Source organism: Elgaria multicarinata, chromosome 4, assembly GCF_023053635.1.
Source record: "Elgaria multicarinata webbii isolate HBS135686 ecotype San Diego chromosome 4, rElgMul1.1.pri, whole genome shotgun sequence".
NCBI classification, from domain to species: Eukaryota; Metazoa; Chordata; class Lepidosauria; order Squamata; family Anguidae; genus Elgaria; species Elgaria multicarinata.
Genome location: NC_086174.1, coordinates 107,668,631 through 107,692,115, shown reverse-complemented (window position 1 = coordinate 107,692,115; position 23,485 = coordinate 107,668,631). Strand labels below are relative to the sequence as shown.

Here is a 23,485-nt window from a genome sequence, read left to right as displayed (position 1 = left end):
TAGAGTATATTTTCAATTGTCTGTAGTCAAAATAAAAGAAGTTGTGAAACTGGTGCTCCGCTTTAGTTCTTCAAGCTGAGACCTGGACTGCTACTAGCCAATTCTTTTGCTTATGTTTTTAGATACCTTTAGTTACCAGTCAAAATGTTTTGTATCAGTATTAACTGATATTACACCTCACCAGAACTGCAATTAAAGTTAAATGATACAGCCAAATGCACATTGTTAAACGATCACATTGCCAAACCTTTAGAAGTCTTATAACTACATTTCTAGTAATTTACACTAAGTGATGACTTTTTAAAAGGAAAAATGTGGGGAAAGTATCAAAAACAAATTAAATATATTGCTCCAATATTACTGAGTTTGATAATATATACCGTTTTGTGTGTGTGGGGGGGGGTTAGCAACCAGCCTAAAGTTTATTCCACTGCACTAGGTAGATTGTGCTCACAGCTGTAATCCACATCCCATTTGCTGCCAAGTAGGCTGGTTCATGGGACTGGAATGGAGTTGGAGCTCATGACAATTTAAGTAAATGCTAGGTTCATTTATATAACCTTTTCTCATAACTATTCCAAGAGAAGGCGTGATAACAAATTATAAATTTATCTAATCTAGACCCCCATTAAGTCATACATTCTGTTTTACTGAATGTTTCAGAGCCACTTCTATTAAAAGCTAAATAGCTTAAGTATTGATTTTTCCAATAAAGCATTTAGGCCTATTATGCAAGACTAGATCAACATGTTAACAGTTGAAAACAAAAGGGCAATCCAGTCTTTTTCTGCATGCAGTGCCTTGCCTGCACAGGGAACTCTGTACACTTAAGGGGATTTCCCATAGCAGAAGCACCCTTTCTTAGTAGTGTAAGGCAGGGCATGAATTGCTCTCAAAATTGGCAAAGGGTCATGAATACCTTTTTACTTGCCTGCAGTCCTAGAGAGACCATTTTAAAAATGGCGGATGAGGAAAGATGCTACACTGCTAGGAAAAACAACAACTATTGGCTAGATTCTGGCTTATTTCTTTTTGTGGCGAACGCAAAATTACCTTAATGATGTCAGGCAGAAATACCCCAGTTCCTGTGTTAGCTTTGTGCCATGGAGGTGTGAACATTTAAAAGTTACTGCTTCTAAGTAGAAGGGCAAATTATTCTGTTTACAAAATGTAGACATGGGGGGAAAATAACCACATTCAGGTAGCCTGGGTGGGGCCAGGCTAAGAAATCCCTACAGCTTGTTACATCTGTAATTGTCACTACTTTTAGTTGTTTAGGTCATTAGAGAAAGGGGTGCATTCTTGATCACTCATCAGGCTAAAAATTCTAATTCCCCAGCACATGTGTCAGTTCACTTCATGTTTGTAACATTTTTAAAACTATAAATAGCATATTAAATATATGTAATATTTACATGCATGGAATTTTGCAGATTACAATCATTGCAATAGTACTTCCTCAATTTCATCTTCTAAGTAATCAAGTGCCTTAACAGCTGGTCTACTTGCTGTGTGCTGCAAGCGATGCCTTTTGGGATTAAAGCTCTTTCCTTCACTAAAGAAAAGATCACTATCATCATTTACTTTGACCATAGTGCCTTTATCCTGAAAGACACTGTTTGTACCACTGTCTTGTCGAAAAGGACCCAAATCATTTCTCTTCGGTGGAGTGATATTGGCACTGCTTCCGAACAGCTGCTCCATTAAATTGGACTTTCTCTCTCTCTTAATATCAAGGACTACATTTCCCTTAGTGGGTTCATCTTGGAAGTCACTTTTTTGATTAAGCCAATTTGGCCTCCCTGACACTTTCCCAAAAGAAGGTACATAGCTACCAAATGTCAAATCATTGCTTGAACATTCAGTCTCCGTATTTTGCTGTTTCTGGATTTCTCTTTTTGTAACCGTATTGGGCTGGTCATATTCCAGAAAACCATTGAACAGTTTCTCTGTTGTGTCTGAGTACTGGTATGATCTCTTATTTTTTTCCAAGGAAAAAGGTATAGTTACTGAATCTGCAGTGTGCTCTTGGGAAGTGACCTTTGTATTGATTTGGGTTTCTCTGTCGATTTCATACATCTTAGCAAGCAGAATTTCCTTCCGTTTTTCCTCTTCTGCTCTGTCACTAATTTGTGTCCCATACTCCAAACTGTATATTTCCATCTTTGCTTCTTCTTTTTCCAGCAAAATACTATTTTCTTTCTTCTTTCTCTCAGATTCTTCTTTTTCCCATTCTATGAGTTAAAAACAATAGTGTAGGCTTAGAACTACGCATTTCTTATGAGCTGTATTAAACTTTGGTCTCGTGTGCTTCTCCCTCCTCTCTCTTACTGTGATGTCATCAGGAGGACAATTTTGGAAACTTTTACTTATGCTTTCTCATTGATTGATTTAATTAAATTTATATTCTGCCTCTCACTAAAAATAGTACTCAAGATGGTTAACAACAGCAATTCAGATAAAATATGAAGTTATAATTAAAACATAGGGTAGTATAAATAAATAAATAAATAAATATTCAACGGGTATATATTCACTGGTGGTAGTGAGTTTGTGGGCCACCCGGCAGAGGCGGTGCACACTCAGCCTCTATCATGGGTGGGCATGACATTGTGCTTCTGCAGACAACCACTGAAACAAACAGAAATGCTCATTTCCGAAAGAGCCATTTTGCCCCTTTCAGAAGCAAGCATTTCTGCTCATTTTGACAACTGCCCCTGGAAGCACAATATTGTGCCTGCCTGTGGCATGGACTGAGTGTGCACCGCTGCTGATGGACCTGGGGCACCAGCATAAGACCCCTGCTGGAAACTACCTATAAAAGCACACCAGTTAAAACACATCAATTAATTGTGGTTTATCATGTCATTTGGTGCAACAAATTGTGATTAACACTAACTATGGTTTACTTCCAATAAACCAAATGCAAAGTATGTTTTTAAAGCTGGCTTGTTGAAATTAACTGTTGTTCATTGTTTGAATGACACAGTTTGAATGACACAGGAAGCAACCATTAGCTACAAGTCAAAGCTCCTGAAACCAAAGCTTCCCCAAAGCTGGTTGGGAGAGGAGTGCGAGCCCAAGGTTTGCTGTGGCTTGTGGGCATAATGCTGAACCACATATGGACAACCCCTGGGGGGGCGTATGGCCCTTTGAGGCCTTAAATATGACCCACATGGATGCCTATGCCATCCTCCCACTGAATTTCTCCCACAACCAACTTTTGCTGCCTTCCTGTATAAATAGTGTTCTATGTAAACAGACAACCTGACATACAAAATAGTACATTTAAATTCCATCACTTACATAGTTCAATTCAATATAGCAAATGCAACTCAAATTTAATTAAGTGAATATAATCTGAAGTCTGTGGACCTGATGCAAAGCCGCTTTCCCCTCAAAATGTACACGCTATAAAGCTCGCTTTTTTCAAAGCTTGACGTCTTTACTGAAGTTTTGTTAGATCATAAGAATTACAAAAAGTGCTAATTATTCACACTTAAGCTCACATCCGATTCAACAAGTATAGAGAATGCAGCTTCCTCACAATTAGCAGAGAACTCAAACCATTCTATAGCTTTCCATTTTTTAGTCTTCTATAGTGAACAATAGGACTTGATTTTAAATACACAGTTCTGTGAGTTGACTTCAATGAGATTAAGCATGCACAATTGGGCACAGGATTGAAAACTAGAAAGAAAACCTTCTAGAAATGCAGGTATGTAATGAAACAACTCTTATGTTCCTGCGTGAACATCTTAAAAATGCACAAAAGTAACGTTTCCTATATTCTAACCTAGCATTATCCTTACAAAGGCAAATACAATCACAAAGAAGAACCGTTATGAGATGAGAAAAATAAAATGTCATGTGGATATTACATTTACCTTTTGTCTATAAATAAGTTTTTAAAGGGGGGGGACCACACACACCAAGACCCCACACTCACCATAATCAAAAAACATCTATCCTTACAAGCAATGTAGTTGATAATAATTTGTGAGAATCACATCTTTTTTATTGTTCTTGGAAAAAAGTTCAATTTCCTATGTCTTTTAGTGTGAAATAATTCATGTATGAATTGATATCCTGACTACTTAAGACAGTTAGATGGTTTCAGTTGACACTGCAAAACTGCATTTTCTTACCATCTCTCAGTTTCTTCGCTCTCTCTTCTAGCGCCTGTAGTTCTTGGTCACTTTTCAGTCGCTCTTCTCTTTCTCTGCTTTGTTCTTGCTGGAAACTTTCAGCTTGTTCTTTCCATTCTTTTTTATCCACTTGCTCCTTAAAGAAGTTAAGTATGGAATAGAAGGCTTTTAAAAAGCTATACTTTACTATATAAAAACAATTCAATGAAATATTTAATTTCCATTAACTGGTGAGTTGGCCTCAAATGCAGTAGAAGACAACTTCACTTCTTCTATTGGATTCAACTTTTCCTGATCCGTCAGTTTCCTCAGTGCAAATTCTCCATCTACTTCTGCACTGAGTTGCTCTGAGCACTAAGTCAGGTGACTACACTGAGGGTCATTTTTGAAAGTAGAGCTGAAAGTAGAGGTCTTGACTCAAAGAGTGTCCTGATTCACTTAGGTGCTCATGGGAGAAAGAGGCTCCAGTGTAGCCTCCTCTTCCCACTTATGGAAGGTGCCTCCACTCAATTTTCAGGGATTTTATTTATTTATTTATTGCATTTTTATACTGCCCAATAACTGAAGCTCTCTGGGCGGTTTACAAAAATTAAAACCATGAAAACCATTCCAAAAACATATAAAATACAATATAAAAGGATCCCCCTTCTCTCTCAGACTGTTAAACCACAACCTACCCCATTCAGCAGGGTCCCCCAACCGTCAAGAGTTGGGCGGAGGAATACTGGGGAGAGAAGGGGGCAGCAAAGTCACTGCCTGTCTGCTCTCTTCCACAAGTGTTTGTATGAATCCAACTCACAGAATTTTCAAAACCTATGTTACACCGACTAGTTTGGGTGGGACTGAAAAAAACTACGACCCTCAGGACATTTCATCGGAAGGAGGCAGAGCTCTAAGCCTCATCCTAGCATTAAGTTTTTCTCTTCTCTGTAAGTTTGATCTACCTCCTCATTCCCCAACCTATATCCCTGCTATAATTTTGTCAGTTTTCAGCAAATTTAGCTCTACTCTCAAATAATTTAGATAAAACCAGAAAACAATCTTACATCAGAAAAGTGTATGCCAAAATGTATCGTTTAATATTCCTTAATTACAACAAACTCTTCTGTACTCTTTTTAAAAAATATTTTTTAATTGAATTTTACATTTATAACAAAAAGGTGTAACATCCAATCACATCAAACATAACACAATAATCAAAAATGGGATATCCTTAATATACACGATCAGCATCAAATCAAATTAATCAAGTGACACAGTGGACTGATTGTAACTGTATATATTCAGAGCTAGAGGGAGATATATCAAAACAACACCCCACCCAACAGAACTCTTATCATAGCAGATCTTTCCAGCATGTTCCATGAGAAGATGGAGGTACAGTAATGTCCTTATTGATATTAGCATAATTAATAAATGACTCCGATACCATAGAAATTATCAATATATATCTTAGATCTATACTGCTCAACCTGTTTTATTGGCTTTTCCATCAGTGCCAGAGACCAGAGTTTATTTCTCCATATTTTTAGGTACACTTTAAATTGTTTGGGTGCCCTTTTACTAACAGTTGTGGCTACCTTCCAAAAATGTAGGTCAACTTAGCCTATTTTGAAATACACTTCAGGAACTAATATATTGAGAAGAATAATTTATAAAATACAGTTGAAACTCACCATTCTGAGATGGACATCATCTTCCTTTTCCTCTGGTATTTCATCTGAAATCAAATCTGGTGGCAAAGGAAATTCTACTGGGGAAATGTATCCAGAAGTCTGTACTCCTTTTGTTAACTGTAATTCTCTCTTAGTATTCTTATTTACTGCAGTAATAAATACATAATCAATTTATGACACTTTAAAAATACATTTTAAAAACATCCTCATAAAGATGAAACCTAGTTGTTTCTTTATTCATCTGAATTACTTAAAACATACACAAAACATAGTGCCTATAAATTAGGAAATGTGTAATGAAATCTGGTGCTAGAATGTGGAAAGATACATATCTTTGGAATGTATTTTCTGTTCCTGCTTAGTAGCAGTATGTATTTCAAACTCAAAACCTCTTTGATAAGCCAACCACCTCATTCATTACTATGCCACTATAGATTTCATTATTCCTCTTTGATTGGACTAAATGTATTTTTGCTTGAATTTAGGGTAGAGATCATTTTACTTTTCAAAGTAAAATGAAAAGGTAAACTGTGAGGTCAAAATTCCAGAAATACAGAAGGCACTGATCATTATTGTCAGATATGCCCCTTAAAGTAAACCTGGCTGTTAAGGTTTTGTTTAAAACTTTTTAGAAAGTGGTTACCTTTTTTTCTTGGTGTAATATCAGCATCTTTTTTGGGTGAAGGTTTTAACATTCGATTAGCATATATATTTTTTGCATCTAATTCTCTTTCTTTTTCCTAATTAAAAAAAGGGGAGACAATAAATTAGATTGTCAAAAGACTATCCAAAAATTTTTTTTCTCTTTTGATTTTCATTTATAATTCCAAGATTTTTGAAGTTGTACAGATTAAAATAAGAACATAAGAAGAGCCATGCTGGATCAGACCAAGGATCCATCTAGTCCAGCACACTATTCACGCCATGGCCAACCAACTGTTGACCAGGAACCCACAAGGAGGACACAGGTGCAACAGCACCCTCCCACCCATGTTCCCCTGCAGCTGGTGTATATAGACTTATTGCCTCTGATACTGGAGGTAGCACATAGCCATTGAGAGTAGTAGCCATTGATAGCCTTCTCCTCCAGGCTATCTTTTAAATTTGTATAAGAATTATTTTTAAGGCATGCTTTACAGCACTGCTTCCCAAATTAAAATGTAAAAGCAACAGGATGTGCAGAATGAGTGAATATGCATACAAATTGGAAATATTTGCCATTATCAAGTTGTCACAGCCACTACATAATGGAATTCAAAATAAGAGGACTTGAAGAAAATAAAGGACTAAACATGTTAATCTTTGTTTATCCTAAACCAGCAAGGCTAACTTCCTAACATTTGGAGACTAAATCATCCCAACATTGTTGCAAGACTCTGAATATGGGAGAAAATGAAGTGAGGTCAGACATACTTTGCCTTTCCCAATCAGCTGCAGAGAGAGGATTGTTCTAGGGTTTCAGGGTGGTTTGTAAACTACCCCAATCAGCAATCCTCACTGGGTTCAGACCTCATGACAAATCGTGCCTGGAAGGGTAGTTATGCTAATAAGGTGGCTTATGACCATCAGACGCGGCTTATTTTCTTTCCATTATCATGCAACCCAACCAAAACCAAGATGCTTTTGTCCTCACATCATTCCTCCCTATACTCCATTTCTGTTGGGGCTCTGGTACCAGGTGACCCGACAAAATCATTTTTCAGCCTGATGCAACTCATGGGCTTCCAGTGGACCATCTCTTTCCTAGAAAATGCGTAGATTACACAATTACATGCCAGCCGTTAGATCCTTCATCTAGATAGCCTTATGGATCCTGGCACAAAATATCATAAAGATGCTAGAATATTATAAATGATTAGCAATGATTGAGAACTTATGCTGCGGTGAGTTAGCTTCCACTGACAGATATGCCACAAGGCTGTTCTATACCAGAAATGCACATGTTTTACCTTTAGTTTTTGATTTAGGCGCTGGACTTCCTCTTGGAAGACTTTATTTTCTTCCTGGGCTTCACATAATTTCTTTTTCTCAGAATGCAATTGCCTCTGAAAACTACTATTACTAAGATCAAGGTTCTTCTCCAAGTCCTACAGTGGAATATATCAGAAATATCAATTTTTGTAAACTCTGCTTATTTTAAAAAGTGGACAACCTTAAAGAATTCTTGCACAAAATAGACTTTTCTAAAGTATTTATTTATTTATTTATTACATTTCTATACCGCCCAATAGCCGGAGCTCTCTGAGCAGTTCACAAAAATTAAAAACATTCAAAGTATAAAACAACAGTATAAAACCATAATATAAAATACAATATAAAAATTTAACCAGATAAAAACAGCAGCAATGCAAAATTACAAATTTAAAACTCCAAGTTAAAATTTATTTATAGACTGTTAAAATGCTGGGAGAATAAAAAGGTCTTCACCTGGCGTCTAAAAGCATATAATGTAGGTGCCAAGCAAACCTCCTTAGGGAGCTCATTCCATAGCCGGGGTGCCACAGCAGAGAAGGCCCTCCTCCTGGTAGCCACCTGCCTCACTTCCTTTGGCAGGGGCTCACGGAGAAGGACCTCTGAGGATGACCTTAAGGTCCGGGCAGGTACATATGGGAGGAGGCCTTCTCAACCCTAGATAGGGTTGAGTAGGCCTTCTCAACCCTAGATATCTACTAAGAAGCATTTTTCACTTGCTAACAGTGGGTTAGATACAAAGGATATGTAAATGGAAAGCTACTCACACAAGGATTTTTTTCCATCCTGCTGCAGCCCAACACTTACACCTTGTTTACACTTTTAATTCAGAAATTATGGGTTGGATCCAGAGATGCCCTTCCATCCATGGAAGGAATACTTCCATGAATGAAAACACCTTTGATTCAGCAGAGGCGCCTGCTAATGGAAGATGGAGAAGTGATTTTTTTTTACCTATTTCCCTTGTCTGTCCATAACTCCGCATGATGTTCCAGTGGCCCCCAACCCTCTAGAGCACATTGCAGAGGAAAATCAGGGAGAATTGCTTCCGGCTTTGCCATCAGCAGACACAGGAAGTGCCCTTTCTGTACATTTTTGGAATGGAAGTAGCCACAACAAAGCATCTAACAAAGTATGTGAAAGAGAATTACGAATTTAGAGGTTCTTTTCATGTACGGGGCAATCCTATACATGTCTTCCCAAAAGTAAGCCCCCCGAGTTCAATGGGACTTACTCCTAGGTAAGTGTGCATAGGCCTGCAGCCTTAAGGATTTAACATTTTTGTGGATTATAATAACAACATTAATTAATAAAATTTGAGACACATGATTGTTGGCTGAATGTGAAGAAATTGCTAGGCGGAGCAGGGCCAGTACTTCTAGAATTAGGATTTGCAGTAGTTGTATTTTGCTTTTGCCTCTACATTATAAGTTGTCAATAACTACTTAAATGTTCATATAGAACCATGATATTACAGAACGAGAAGCGTATTAAGAGTATTAAAAACTAGGAACGTTAATATCACCTCACCTTAATCCTCTTCTCGCTGTCATCCAGCCTGCTCTCTACTAAGGCCAGCTTCTTAGCCAGCTCGTCGCGTTCGGGGAGGTGCCTGTCTTCTGCGAGTCTTCTTAATTTTTGTAAGCTACCTTTGGCCTTGGACAGCTCCTCCTCTGAACTCCGCAGCTTCCTTTCGGTCGTTTGTTCTCTTTCTTGCGATTTTCTTAAGCGCTCCCTCAGTATTCTCATTTCATCGTTATGCCGTGCCAGGAGTTGAGAGATTTCATTTTCGGTGTCCTCAAACTTATGCAGAGCTTTCTCATGTCTGTACTGAAGCCGCTTCAGTGCCCTATTTTCTTTCTGCAGCTCATCGAGTTTGACATGCAGTTCAGTCAGTTCATTACGAAGCTCATTAATTTTCAGCAACCTGGCAGAAAGCACTCGCTTTGTAACAAGACCGATATCTTTGGCAGGAGACTCCCTGTTGAGGCTCTGGGAGCGATAACCCCAGCGGATCCCTCTTTTGCTGGGTGCATATTTAGAGGCAATTTGCTTTGTGGCTACAACAAAAACAAAACAGGGTTGGTGTTGCAGTGAAAATCAGCAAGCCAATATTACATGTCTCCATTACTCCTTTCTCTTGACAGCCCAGTAAGTGTCTCCTATATATCCTCAGTACATAACAAAAACCCGATAGGTACCATATTTTCAGACCTATGACCAGAGCAAGAGAAATAAATGCCCATCACAGAGCAAAACTGGTCTCATAAACTTTTAATTCTTTACTTCTGCAGGTCTATCCCAAAGGGATTAGAGGCAGTTTGATACCAGCAGGTTTTAGTTGTAAAGATAGAAACCATTGCAAAAGCCAGGTGGGTAAACTAGCACAGGAGTAGCCTAGCCAGTTTATGGCACAGGAATAGCTAGGTTCTATTGTGCCACATACTAGTCTTGCTGCGAATGCAGAAGGATTCTTTTCCAGTCTTAAAAAGAAGACAGCTGTTCAAGAGAGCTCAATAATTGGGTAGATTCCCATCTCCAGCCCCCTGCAGTGAAAGGGACTAATAGCAGCTTGGACAGGTGGAACAGAGGGAAAGAGCAATTTCGAGAAGAAAGATAGCACAGAAGAGTTTAAGATGTTCCTCTCCCAGCGCTGCTGCCTTTAACCACTTCACACACACACATCCATTTTGACTGGGTGATCCAATTGGAGATTTCCCGTGCCACATGTAGTTTACTCCCAAGGTATAGTTTCGTTTTGTTTTTTTAAAAACTGAAATCCATAGGCCAGCCTTCCTCAACCTGGTGCCCTACAAATCTCAGATCTCTTGACTATTGATCATGTTGGCCAGGGCTGATGAGAGTTGAAGCCCAAAATATCTGAAGAGCCCCAGGTTGGGGGAGGTTAGGCAGTGGTTCTGGAGTAACAGAATTCCGTACGCAATACAAATTGCTACAATTCTTTTGATTGATTGATTGATTGATTGATTACATTTCTATACCGCCCAATAGCTGGAGCTCTCTGGGCGGTTCACAAAATGCAAGAAGTTTTCTTCTTCTTTTGATGCAAGAAGGCTGCAAACCATAAAGATTCAGCTCTGTTAATTCTATATGATAGCAAGATTAAAAGTATGTTTCCATTGTAGCTGCATGGAAAATGAAATGCTGTATGAGAATGTACTTCTCCCCCTACCTTCCTACTTGCATCTTATTTTAAAACAACAGCTAGATTTTCATCCACATTAGAAATGCCAGTTGAGTTTAGTCATATGTTCCGGTTGAACTTACTTTACTTTCATGTAACATGTTTAGAACTGGTGTGTAAGTTAGAAATCATATTTTTCCAACCACTTACCTTGGTAATGTGCAAGGCTCTTCAAATTCTGTGCTTTGCTACTTTTTGCTCCAGTGTTTGTAGACTGAGTGCTAATGGTTGGCGAGTGGTCAGAGGCACGAGAGGAATCATCATCGGAATAATAAGAATCGCTGCTTTTATCGCTCCCTGATCTTCTGTTGTGTCCAGAATCCAGGCTCCTTCCTCTCTCTCCCATTCTAAACAAAAAGAACGTTCCAGACCTTTTCTCAAGGAATATTCATTTTGCCAGAGGACGGCTCACACAGTCACTGGGAGAACTGCTGGCTTCTTGCCAATTCATCATTAGCCTACATTCAGAAGAAGGGTGGCTGGGTTCCACTTTGGCAATCAGTCCTCGTCATTCAGAATGCACGCTTCTATCTGAATTCACAGAGAAAAAATGGAATTGGTTTAGCTTTCCACTTTATAATGAATAAAAGCATTTCAAAAAGTGTATGCCAGCTAACAGTTCCTGCATCTGATGCTGAAAGAAGTATCTGTGTATGCATCAGGGAAGTGCAATTCTCGGGACTATGGTTCGTTAATTAAAAGCTGCTGTCAAACATGTACCACTTTTGGCATCACAGATTTGGCAGCACAACAGTAGGGTCCCTCACATGCAAACATTAAAAAGTGCTTAGGGTAGTGCATCACATCAATTGAAAACAAAGAAAGAATTCCAAACAAATATTTATAGCATTTGTCATGTAAAATAAAGCAAGGAAAATACAAAGTAGAATGTACAAGCCCATTGGTTTCTCAACTATTAATTCTTTAAAAATTGAAGATGCTTTGATTTCAACATCGCCAAACATATTTAAGCTTTAAAGAATCAGATATTTTATTTACTATACTCAGTGGGCAGCATCAAATACTGCCAGTGCACTACCGTTGGTTCTGTTGCACCCACAGGACCCACTGCCAGCACAACAGAAACTAGTGTTTCTTCAAGAAATCCTGGAAAAGAGCAGAAATGCTTGTTGTAGAATGGGAAAGGTCAGCAGAGCTCCCCTCTCTGAGAAATGCTAACCTGCCCCATTCTGGAATTGAGTGTTTCCACTCTTTCCAATTACTTCAGGAACTGTTAATTTCCTGAATTTGCAGTTCCTGTGCGCAGCACTGGATTTTGCCAAGTGTTTTTATTACATTTCTATACCTTCCACTAGCCAAAGCTCTCTGGGTGGTTCACAACGCTGTCTCTTCATTATTATAATGACAAACTTGACACCAAAGAATTGCCTTACTAGATCAGACCAAGGTGAATTCAGACCAACCATTCCATTTCACACAATGGCCCATGACAGAGCTTGGATGCGATGGCCATGCCCTGTTTGTTCCCAGCATATACCACCGTGGAATATTGAGGCTTCATATTTATTTATTATATTTATATACCGCTCAATTATCTAAAACAGATTCCAGAGCAGTTAACATAGGTATAAACAGTAAAAGAACAAAGTTTTTTAAAAAGCAAATTAAAATTGTTCAATTTAAAACAAAGGAACCAGAAAAACAGTGGCTAGTCAGTTGAGGAAGGCTTCTTGAAACAGAGTTGTTTTCAGGAGGTGTTGGGAGCAGCCTAGTGTTGCACCTGCCTGACCGCCAGGGACAGGGAATTGCACAGAGAAGGGGCCACTAGACTAAAGGCTCTTTGGATTCCAGTCAGGCCATAGGTCCATGTGGAACCACCAGGAACATGACCTCAGTGATTGGGCAAATCGGTAAGGGAGAAGGCACTCTGTCAGGTATCCTAGTCTCAAGTTGTTTAGGGCTTTGTACACTTGTACCAAAACCTTAAACCTGGCCCAGTAGCCAATAGGCAGCCAGTGCAATTCCCTCAGCAAAGGAGTTGCATGCTGGAAAGGGGCAGCTCCGAACATAGAGCGCATTCTGCACTAGCTCCAGCTTCCGGAGCAAATTCAAGGGCAGCTCCGAACATAGAGCACATTGCAGTAATCCATTCTTGAGGTTACTAATGCCCATACCACCGTTGCCAAGCTATCCCTGTATAGCTGTTATGGATAAAGTTGTCACTACTGTCACCTTCCTTAAAACTGCCCAATCTTCTAAAACGCTGTCTAAGGTAGTGGATGGCATATTTTGCAGTAGTGAATGTCATGAAGTTACTCATACATTGTGTAATACTAGGTTTCTGTCTGAAACCCTAGAGAGTCACTGCCAATCAGTGTAGATAATACTGAGCTAGATGAACAATTGGCCTGACACAACATAAGGCATCTTCCTATGTTCTTTTCTGTCCTGCACCAACTGGTATTCCAGTTCAGTAGGTCACTCTAAATGTTATTATTATGAGATAAAAAAACCTTCATAATAGTTCTGCATTTTATGAAACGTTGGCACATTCTCTTTTGTGTCATCTAAACTAAATGTGTCAGAGGCCTCATATTTTCCTCCTTAATGATTTTGGCTGTCTTTTTTGAAATGTGAGTTATGAGTTCCAATGAAACCAACCTGGAAATACTTTTCAACGTATCCTTCAATGACAGTTTCCTCCTTATGTTTTTCCTCCCTCTGGATTGCAGTTGAATAGGAGCACTTTGCTCCTTGTTAAAGCACCCTATATAGCATTTGCTAATTTCTCTAGTGCAATGCGATTCAAATTTCTTATCCTAGAGTGGTATTGTGCCAGTCAGTTCTGTGGATGTGCACCCTCTCATACCGAATGTGCATCTAGCGTTACAGTTTGTGTCTGCAGGAGTCACCTTTCTAGCCTCCCACACATTCTGGCTACAATCCAAATTCCATTTAATCTCAAACACTAAAATCCCAGTGAAGCCTTTGGAACTACTCCAGAATAAGTGGTGTGATTATTCCAGGTTCTGAGCCTTTTTGATGGAATTCTGATAAGGAAGTAGGAAGCTGTTGCTGGTGGGGGAGGAGGCATTACAAAAACTAGAATATGAGGGAAGAAGAAACAAATCCACATTTTCAAAGGTTCTTGTGGACTACAATGGAAAGAAGCAACATTTAATTTTGATTAGCTACACTTATAGGTGTGCGTACGTGTGTATACACACACACACACATGTATATGAAGTCCTTTCTGAATTAAACTAAACTGAATTTTCAAACACAACTTTAAAGCAAAATTGCAGAAAGAGCCAGCAAATATCTCTAAACAACATATAGAAATATATTTATATATTCATTCCTTAGTGTCTTTTCTACATTAACATACTCAAAGAATCAAAAATTACGCAAGGATGCAATCCTATTCATGTTTAGACAGAAAAAAGGCCTACAGCTCCCAGCATTCCCTAGCCAACCATGCATAAGATTGCACTCTAAAACAATTAAATGCATGCTTAACTGGAAGTAAGTCCACTGAACTAATTGTGACTTATTTCTGGGTAGACCTGCACAGGATTGTGCTGTAAAACAATACAACGCAGCAGCACCCTTCACACCCACTCTGTTTGAGTTACCTGTGATTGAGGAATGCCTTCAGAAATAAGGATTTTGATGAGAAAGCTCTCATAACTAATGGGAAGTTTCACTACTATTAGGACAATCCAGCACTTCCCCATTCTCCTGGGATTTAAAAATAAATATTTGTATGTGCGGACAGTTGTTTATAAAAGAGACCTTTGGTTTCAACATAATTTCAAAAGAAGAATTAAACCTCTTGGTGAAAGAATAATACGTTAAAGTGTTTTTTGCAGTGGAAAGATAACATTAAGTTGTAATCAATTATCAATTGAAAATGAAGTGATTGCTATTTGAAGAAAGCCTTAAATTGGATACATTTTTTGTAACTAAAATTGAACTCATTTTTTATCAGAAATATAATTCTGCTCTTGTTACTCACATAGTGTATTTAAAAACTCACCTATGGCCAATATGGAAATTAAACTGAATTTAAAATTAATTTAAAAAAAATCACCAATTCTTTCAAAAGAATTTTGCCGTTGAGAAATACTGTAAGGATATGCATACACTTTTTGAAAGTTAACAATTTCCAATCCACTTCTGTGCCCAATATTGATACTCTCCTACACAGTTCTATTACTCTAGCTACATTTAACAAAGGAAAACATGCCAATAACTTTAATGTCAAGATTCACTTCAAGAGAAGTTATTCTAGTACTTTAAAGAAAACAATCTGAGCTCTATTTTATCAAAGTACCCTTCTAGCCGTAAGGCTTAAAAGCACTAGAGAATAAATATTCAGGAACAAAATATACACAACATATCCTGTTAAATTACTGTGGCATTAAAGGTAGATCTATTGGTATAAAATGCTCAAACAGTGCAAGAATTTTTGAGGATCTTTTCAAATCCTTAAGAGATTTTTGGATTTTATACACTAGGAACATGTTTCTTTGATATGAAAACAAGTATATTGTCTGTCAAGATTTGCCCAGTTCGGTATCCTGCCAAACTTGTAATTTCATCAGCCAAAAGAAGTATTGTTCATTTTTAAGGCTAATGAATTGCTTTGAAATCTGAGTTCATCAGCCAAAAGAAGTATTGTTCATTTTTAAGGCTAATGAATTGCTTTGAAATCTGAGTTACTTCAGCTAGTATAAGGACTTTTATAATTAAGAAACTTCTTGGTCCATTGCCTTTAACTATCATGGAACACTTTCATTTAATTATGAAGTCATTTTAATTTCAGCACACGCAAGTTAAATCCTCAAGGTTATCTACATTTTCTTGGCAATTTCGATAAGATTGTTAAAAATTCCCGTCATTTACAGACATACTTGGAAGTAATATGCATGGAGTGAAATTAAGTCTACAGCAGTAACCTCAGTACAATATAGTTAATAAAAGTCATGCTAGGCTATTTTCAGCCTAATAAAACCATATCTCCAATATTCCCGTGCGTTTCATTTACCAATACATGTTCACAGCTGTAGAGAATATGAAGTACTGCAAGTCTTCCCTTCAGGAAGTTGAACTGCACAGTGCAAAAGATCATGACTTGCTTACTTCGAAGTAATTCCCACCAAGTTCAATGGGACTTATTTCTTACCAAGTATGCTTAGGATCACAGCCCTAGCCTGCAATCCTGGCCACTGCTAGTTAGAAGCAAGATACACCCCAAATCAGTGCAGCTTTCTTACTACTTTAGGATTCCATATGTAACACTGTAATTCTGACAGAGAACTGTCAGAGGTGTATAAAATGATGCATGGTATGGAGAAAATAGACGGTGAAAAAGTTTTTTCTCTAGGGTCCAATGAATGGTGGGAGTTTCAGGGCAGAGAAAGGGAAGTACTTCTTCGCACAGCATGTAGTTAAATTTTGGAATTTGTTACCACTAAATGTAATGATTGACTTAAACTCAAACGGCTTTAAAAGAGGATTAGACAAATTCAAGGAAAATGAGCCTACCAATGGCTACTAGTCATGATGGGTATGTATTAACTCCAGTATCAGAACATGTCTTACTTGTGGACTTCCCATTGGCATCTAGTTGGCTGCTGTGGGAACATAATGCTGGATGAGACAGGCCTTTGGTTTGATCTAGCATAGCTCTTCCTCTGTTCTCAAGCTACCACAGTGCAAACTTCATTCATCTGAAAGGAGTTTCAACTTGGTTCAACTACTTAAGGACTGAATAGATAGCATAGCAAATATCAGAGAAAAAATCTTGCAGTGAAGTGTGGAACTGTTCTGCCACATTCATGCTGAACTAATGGTTTTATTTATTCATTTACAATGTTTATATACCGCTCAATTATCTAACACAGATTCCAGTGTGGTAAACATAGGTATAAACAGTAAAACAAAGAAGATTTAAAACAAGGAAATTAAAATTGTTAAATTTAAAAACAAAGGAAGCATAAAAACAGTGGCTAGGCAGTTGAGGAAGGCTTCTCGAAACAGAGTTGATCTCAGGAGGCACCGGAAGCAGCTTAGTTTTGGCATCTGCCTGAACTCCAGGGGCAGAGAGTTCCACAGAGAAGGGGCCACTAGACTAAAGGCTCTTCTCCTGGTGGATTCCAGTCAGGCTATAGGTCTATGTGGAACCATCAGGGGCATGCCCTCCAATGACCTCAGTGATCAAGCAGGTTGGTAAGGGAGAAGGAGCTCTCTTGGGTATCCTGGATCCAAGTTGTTTAGGGCTTTGTACACTAGTATCAAAATCTTCAACCTGGCTTGGTAGACAATAGGCTGCCAGTGCAGTTCCCTCAGCAAAGGAGTTGCATGCTGAAAGGGTGCAGCTCCAGACAATAGCCAATTTTCTGCATTCTGCACTAGCTCCAGTTTCCAGAGCAGTCTTAAGGGCAGCCACACAAAGAGCGCATTGCATAAGAGTGATAAGGACAAAAAAAGAAAATGCCTCATATCCATGATCAGTGGAAGAAAGCCCAATACATGTTGGCGAATAAAAACTGGTGAAGATTTATTGGAAGAAAACACATTTTTGTTTCCTTTAAGATGTTATTCTTTCTTCCTTTTCTAGAACTACAAAAGGAATAATTAAGCAGCAATAAAGACAGTTATGTAAGTTTATAGCATACAGAAACTTATAATAAAAACAGATAGAAATGAAACAGCTCCCATAGGTAAAGAGAGTGACTGGGTTCAGACAAGATGATAACCAATGGTGGTTTAAACAGTCGACAGTTATTTAACCCACTATGGGTTATCGTGTTGTGTGGAGGAAGTTTTTTAACCAACCGTTGATTATTTGGCCAAAATAACCAACACAAATAGCCAACGCTGTGCAGAGTTGGCTATTTGAATCACCACTGGTTATCGTGTTGTGTGGAGGGCACCGTTGGTGATTTCCTCGGCCAGCATTGGTTATTTCATCAGCTGCAGAGTCAAAAGGCAAGAGTGTTCAAAGCGGTGGCTGACATTCTAGTCTAGCTGGCAGGATAGATTTTTGGCAGCAATGACTGGTGAGATACTAGCAGGAGGACTGAGTGGGGAGAGAGGGCGAGAGATGAGAGAGTCAATTCAGCGTAGACTAATAGTCAACTCATCACTAATCCTAATCCACACTACAGTTGATTATTATCATGTTGTGTGGGGAGTACCTGCTAGATAAACAACTGTCGAGTTGATTATTACCCCACTGTTGACTATCGTGTTGTCTGAACGCAGCCAGTGTCATGATATTTTTACTCTAAGGAAATATACTTAATATATTTGACATTCACCTTGAATATTCTTTTAAAATCAATATTTTGAAGTAATTGTCTTGCACCAAGGGGAAAAACCCTTAATATATATAATATAAAGCGAAGACTTCTAAGGATGAAAACAAGTTTCATTTAGTGCAAGATTTCCATCTCATACTCAAAGATGGAAAACATCTTATACTGTATTCAGTTGCCTTACCTCCTAGCAAATATGTTCAGGAGTATAATCTTAGCGTAAGAAATGTTTTTGAATATGTTATTTCTGTTCTCATGTTTTTCAAGCTTGAAACATGGTGGGGATCTTGGACTTAATAAATTGATTTACACCCATAAGTTTTCCACCCTCTTAGGAACTGCCTAGTACTGTTCAAACAGAGGCATTTTACCTCACAACACCTAAAAACATGCTAGGGAGAAAGAAAAAAGAAATCAAGGCTTATGCCTGTATTAGCCCTAGGGTAAAACAGAAGTACTTCATATGAAAAAGTTCTGAACTAACCAGAATCATTCCTCTCTTTTAAAGAGAGCCTATGAACTACAATACCAGTTGGTGTTATTTCATTTCAGTACCTTTTCACTTTCCTGGATCCATGCAAAGTCTTACAAAGACAGTACCACAAATTGCTACACATCTCGGGTACACGTACTTGCCATGTTTTATGGAGGAACATTTGACAGAGGAAATAGGTATAGTTTTATGTTAACTGTACAATGATTCTTAACCAACAAGGCAAGCCATTCCCATGCCCATCAGGAATTAAAATGCAATATCAAAACACACACTTCATTATAACATTTTTAGGCAGAAAAAGTCCTACAATTTCCAGCATCCCTCCAGCCAGCTATGTGGGGGTTATTCCTGAGCAAATGTGTTTAGGATTACAGCTTGGCTATCATAAATGTGTGCTCCTTATGGTTACAAGTATGCTCTCCAAACACTAAAACAAAATCTGAATATAAAACGGTAGTACAGTCCTGCTTTGTTGGTCCCTGGTTGACAGCTGGTTGGCCACTGTGTGAACAGAGTGCTGGACTAGATGGACCCTCAGTCTGATCCAGCATGGCTCTTCTTATGTTCTTAACCAAATGTCCAGCAATCCTCAAATAAAGCCGGAATTGTGTTGGGTAAAAGGAAGGGTTTAAAGAGTGAAATAAGAATTTAATCACTAATTTTGGAATGTTGCAGGAGTTGGGAAAAGAATATTAAAAAAGCCAGAGGAAATCTGGTCTTCAGAACAAATTTTGTTGTCATAGTACCTCCCCAAGGGGCTCATGCCGCACTTTACAACAGAGGAAATGAAAACAGCCAATCCAGTATACTTGAGGTATCAAAAAACCTAACAGATTTGGGCTGCAAATCCTAACTACCTGCTAGGGAGAAAGCCCCATTGAATATGGTGGAAGTTTACTCCTGAGTAAACATGCACATGTTATGCACAAGCTTTCATAAACCAGATAGCTTTCAAAAATATTTCAGATGTTGCCATCTCTCTCTGTGTTGTAAACAGTTGAGGCATGAAGGGGTGCAACCTGTATGACATTTCTGTGCAAAGCTCAGTTGTTTGCAAGTCTCAATTAAATGAAGAGACTGCATAGTATTAAGGCAAATTCCTCAGGTTGGGGGTGGGGGGAGAGTCAATATCTGGAAATATCCGCCAGACATGTTCAAATATTGATCTCCCAACTCCATCTACCTTCAGCTCGCATCTTATTAAGTGAGCCTTGGCCCCTGAAAAAACAAAGGTGCTGCCGGTCTCTTTGTTGTGTTGTGTATACAAAAGGAAGGTTTTTGACGAAGTGGGGCAGGCAGCGCAGGTTTCAGAGAGAATTTGCACTGCTGTCTTCTGCCGGTGCCCAAACCTCAGAGGGGTGCTTGGTTAGAGTCACAGTATGGCAGCAGGACCGACTGACCAATCAGCCCCCACACCTCCTCTCCAGACAAGAGCCTAGGCACCCCCCCTGTTAATGCTTCTCCTCGTCCTCTTCCCCTTCCTCAACGCAAACACACACCCCACACACAAAGTGTACCTGTCTCCTCAGGTGCGCAGCCCCTCTGCCCGAGTCAGACGGTTGCCGGGCTCTGCTTAAAGGGGCCGCGCCGCTGCGTCCCGGGATATTTACAGCAGGTTCCAAGGTAACGGGGAAGAGAAGGGAAAGGAAGGGGCGGAGATTGGGCGGCGGAGGTGGAGGCTCTCTAAATCTTTCTTATTGGCCGCCTGCCTTGCCAAAATCCTCTCCTAAAACCCCAATCACCGCGTCCGACTTGGCCGGAAAGGGCGGGGTAGAGGAGACGCTAGGGTCCTTCCATTGGGCGGGGGCTGCGCAGTGATGCTGCCCTATTGGCTGTTGGGCCTCAATAGGGGGGGACTCAATGGGAGGGAAAGGGGTGGGGTTGGCTTTGTTTGCTCCAATCTTGGGAAAGGAGAGCAGGAAAGAGAGGTGGGCAAGTGAGATCTGTTTCAGTCCAGCCGAAAGAGTTGGGAGGGAGCAGGAATTTAGGAAGGGATAATTTAAACAGAAACAGTGCAAGGTCACTATGTGAGTTCCATGGCTGAGTAGGAATTTGAACCTGGGTCTCTTCAATCCTAGTCCTGCACACTGGGTGATTTCAGAATTCTTAAAATTGAAACATAACTGGCACCAATTCCTCACCTCCCCATTGAAAATCCTGATCAGGATTCTTTGGAGTTGTTGTAAATTGACTGACATTTTTCTTGCAAACATTTTTACGTTTAGGTACTATAGTGTTTCTCTTCTGAGGAGATAAATACTGTGGTACCAAAGTACCCAATTCTGAGGAGATATAGTAAAGTGGATGATGCAAGGTTACTGTAAAGGTTTTAATTGGCTTGTAATAGCAATGTAAAACCTGTTCATGCCATAATCATAATGTACATTTGATTTTCTGCTTTCTATCCCATATTAACATTTATACATGGTTCAAATGTCATGCAAGATGCTCCAAACAGCTTTTTAGTATGGTGTATGAAAATGAGTATAGTATAACCAAATAAATATGGGCATTTTAATTCTGCTTTAAGCTGTGAAAATAGTCTTGTTTAGTAGCTCACAACCAGTTAAATATCAACAGTATCGCTGTCTAAAACAAGGAATGCTTAAAAGACAAGAACTGAAACCTACAGTAAATACCTAGATTAAACATAAAAAACCTAGAAGCAGGGTTAGTAATATTATCAAATAAGGTTACACTAGGTTTTTATGTGTTTGTTGTAAAATGGAAAGTAGAAAATCTGTTTTAATTTTAGATTCTATCAGTGTAGGCTTTGCATTTTAAAAGTATCAGGAAATACCAAAAACAAATAAACCTGCCTGAAAAACATTTGTGAAATAGGGGTTCTGTTTAATAAGAAATTTTATTTTTAAAGCCAAAGCTTATTCTAAAAATAATGGTGGATTGTAAGAAACGTCTTTAAGCATTTTGGGAAAACACTAAAAACACAAAGCTATATGTATTTACTTGGGAGTAAATCCCACAGTGCAATCCCATATATATATACAACATGAGATTTACTTCCCAGTAGATGTGTGTAGGATTGCAATATAATTCCTTGCTGAAGAAATCAAGTCTTGATCATAAGATTTCAGATAATTCTTCCTCCCTCCTACCATGTTTATTGAGAAGAGCTTTTTGTTTGTTTCTTCTTCCCAAGAAATGTAGAGATCTGGAAGTCCAAAGGTCAATTGCTGCGCTTTTACTCCTATGTAAGTGTATGTGGCCCTGATTTGGATTGGGATTATGTTATTCTGAAGGACAGGGTGAAACCTTTCCCACGATACCCATTTTCCCCACACTGAAATTCCACCCCCTGCAGGGCAATTTGAAAAAAGAAAGATGATCCATTTGAGTCATTTTCTTTTTTAACACTTCAGGGAGTGGAGCTTTAATTTCAGGGTGAAAACAGGTGAAGGGAAGTTTAAATCCTCCTCTCCCAAAGCTCCATGGCCCCAATTCAGATCAGGGTCTTGTGCATTTACACAGAAGTAAAAATGCAGCTGTGAACCTTTTAATTTCCAGAATTGTGCACTTCTGGAGAAAAGCAAACGAACAAAAAACACACTAATACTAGTAGTTGCTTCACACAGACACTCTATTCGGCTGTATTCAGCACTGGTTAGGCGTCATCTTTAGTACTACGTCCCGTTCTGGGCACCACATTTCAAGAAGGATGCAGACAAGCTGGAGGGGGTTCAGAGGAGGGCAACGAAGATGAACAGGGGTCTGGAAACAAAGCCGTATGAGGACAGACTGAAAGAACTGGGCATGTTTAGCCTTGAGAAAAGAAGACTGAGGGGAGACATGATAGCATTCTTCAAATACTTGAAGGTCATCATACAGAGGACGGCCAAGATCTCTATCATCCCAGAGTGCAGGACATGGAATAATGGGCTCAAGTTACAGGAAGTCATATTCTGACTGGACATCAGGAAAAACTTCCTGACTGTAAGAGCAGTATGACAATGGAACCAATTACATAGGGAGGTGGTGGGCTTTCCCACACTAGAGGCCTTCAAGAGGCAGCTGCAGAGCCATCTGTCAGGAATGCTTTAAGGTGGATTCCTGTTTTGAGCAGGGGTTGGACTCTATGGTCTTAGAAGCCCCTTCCAACTCTACTATTCTATGATTCTATGACACACACACACACCTTTAACACGTTGTGTTTGTCTGTGTGTTGGGGGTGGATGGTGAGCAGCAGCAGGGGATAGTGTGTGATTGGTGACCTGCGCACAAGGAAACTTGGCTATTTGGCCAGCCTGAACATACCCCCAGCAACATCACATTACACATCACACAGCCACAGTCTTACAAAACATCACAAGCTCCCAAAATCAGGATGCCGCACCCCTATTTGCTTGTGGATTATAGCACACCAGAACAAATTCAATGGCTTTTCCCCAGTGTGTGAAAATACCAGAGAAGCTGGGGGTGGAGATATGGGATGATTGCATGTAGACAGCCTAAACAATCCCTCAAACAGAGCAAGTTGATGACATGTTTTAAAAAAAACCCATCTGGAAAAGCCTCAAGTCTCTAGTGCTCTCTGATCCAGGGAAGACCTTCTCTCCTCCAGGGGAACCTGAATGTGCTGCCCTGGGGATTTCTACCACTTGGGAAGTACAACTATATTTATATTAAATAAGAACTCAGTGAATCACAGCACATTGCTACACGTGTTTATTCAGAAGTAAGCCCTA

The 23,485-nt window shown here is 39.2% G+C and overlaps 1 protein-coding gene across 1 annotated transcript; it reads right to left on the bottom strand.

Annotated features, from left to right (window-relative positions):
• Positions 1-409: 409 nt before the first annotated feature.
• On the bottom strand, positions 410-20,398 carry LCA5 (lebercilin LCA5). The gene is made up of 8 exons (XM_063124921.1): positions 20,300-20,398; positions 11,151-11,531; positions 9,326-9,855; positions 7,774-7,911; positions 6,468-6,564; positions 5,825-5,970; positions 4,149-4,284; positions 410-2,234 (listed from the first exon to the last, which is right to left on the bottom strand). The coding sequence occupies exons 2-8, from the start codon at positions 11,344-11,346 to the stop codon at positions 1,441-1,443; spliced, it is 2,037 nt and encodes a 678-aa protein (XP_062980991.1). The 5' UTR covers positions 11,347-11,531; positions 20,300-20,398; the 3' UTR covers positions 410-1,440.
• Between the last annotated feature and the right edge of the window lie 3,087 nt (positions 20,399-23,485).

Excerpts from the sequence above, each read along its gene's own strand:
- LCA5 (XM_063124921.1), bottom strand. The coding sequence starts at position 11,346 with ATGGGAGAGAGAGGAAGGAGCCTGGATTCTGGACACAACAGAAGATCA. Across the intron at positions 9,856-11,150 it reads GAGCCTTGCACATTACCAAG|CCACAAAGCAAATTGCCTCT; the intron begins GTAAGTGGTTGG and ends TTTTTGTTGTAG. Across the intron at positions 7,912-9,325 it reads ACAGCGAGAAGAGGATTAAG|GACTTGGAGAAGAACCTTGA; the intron begins GTGAGGTGATAT and ends ATTCCACTGTAG.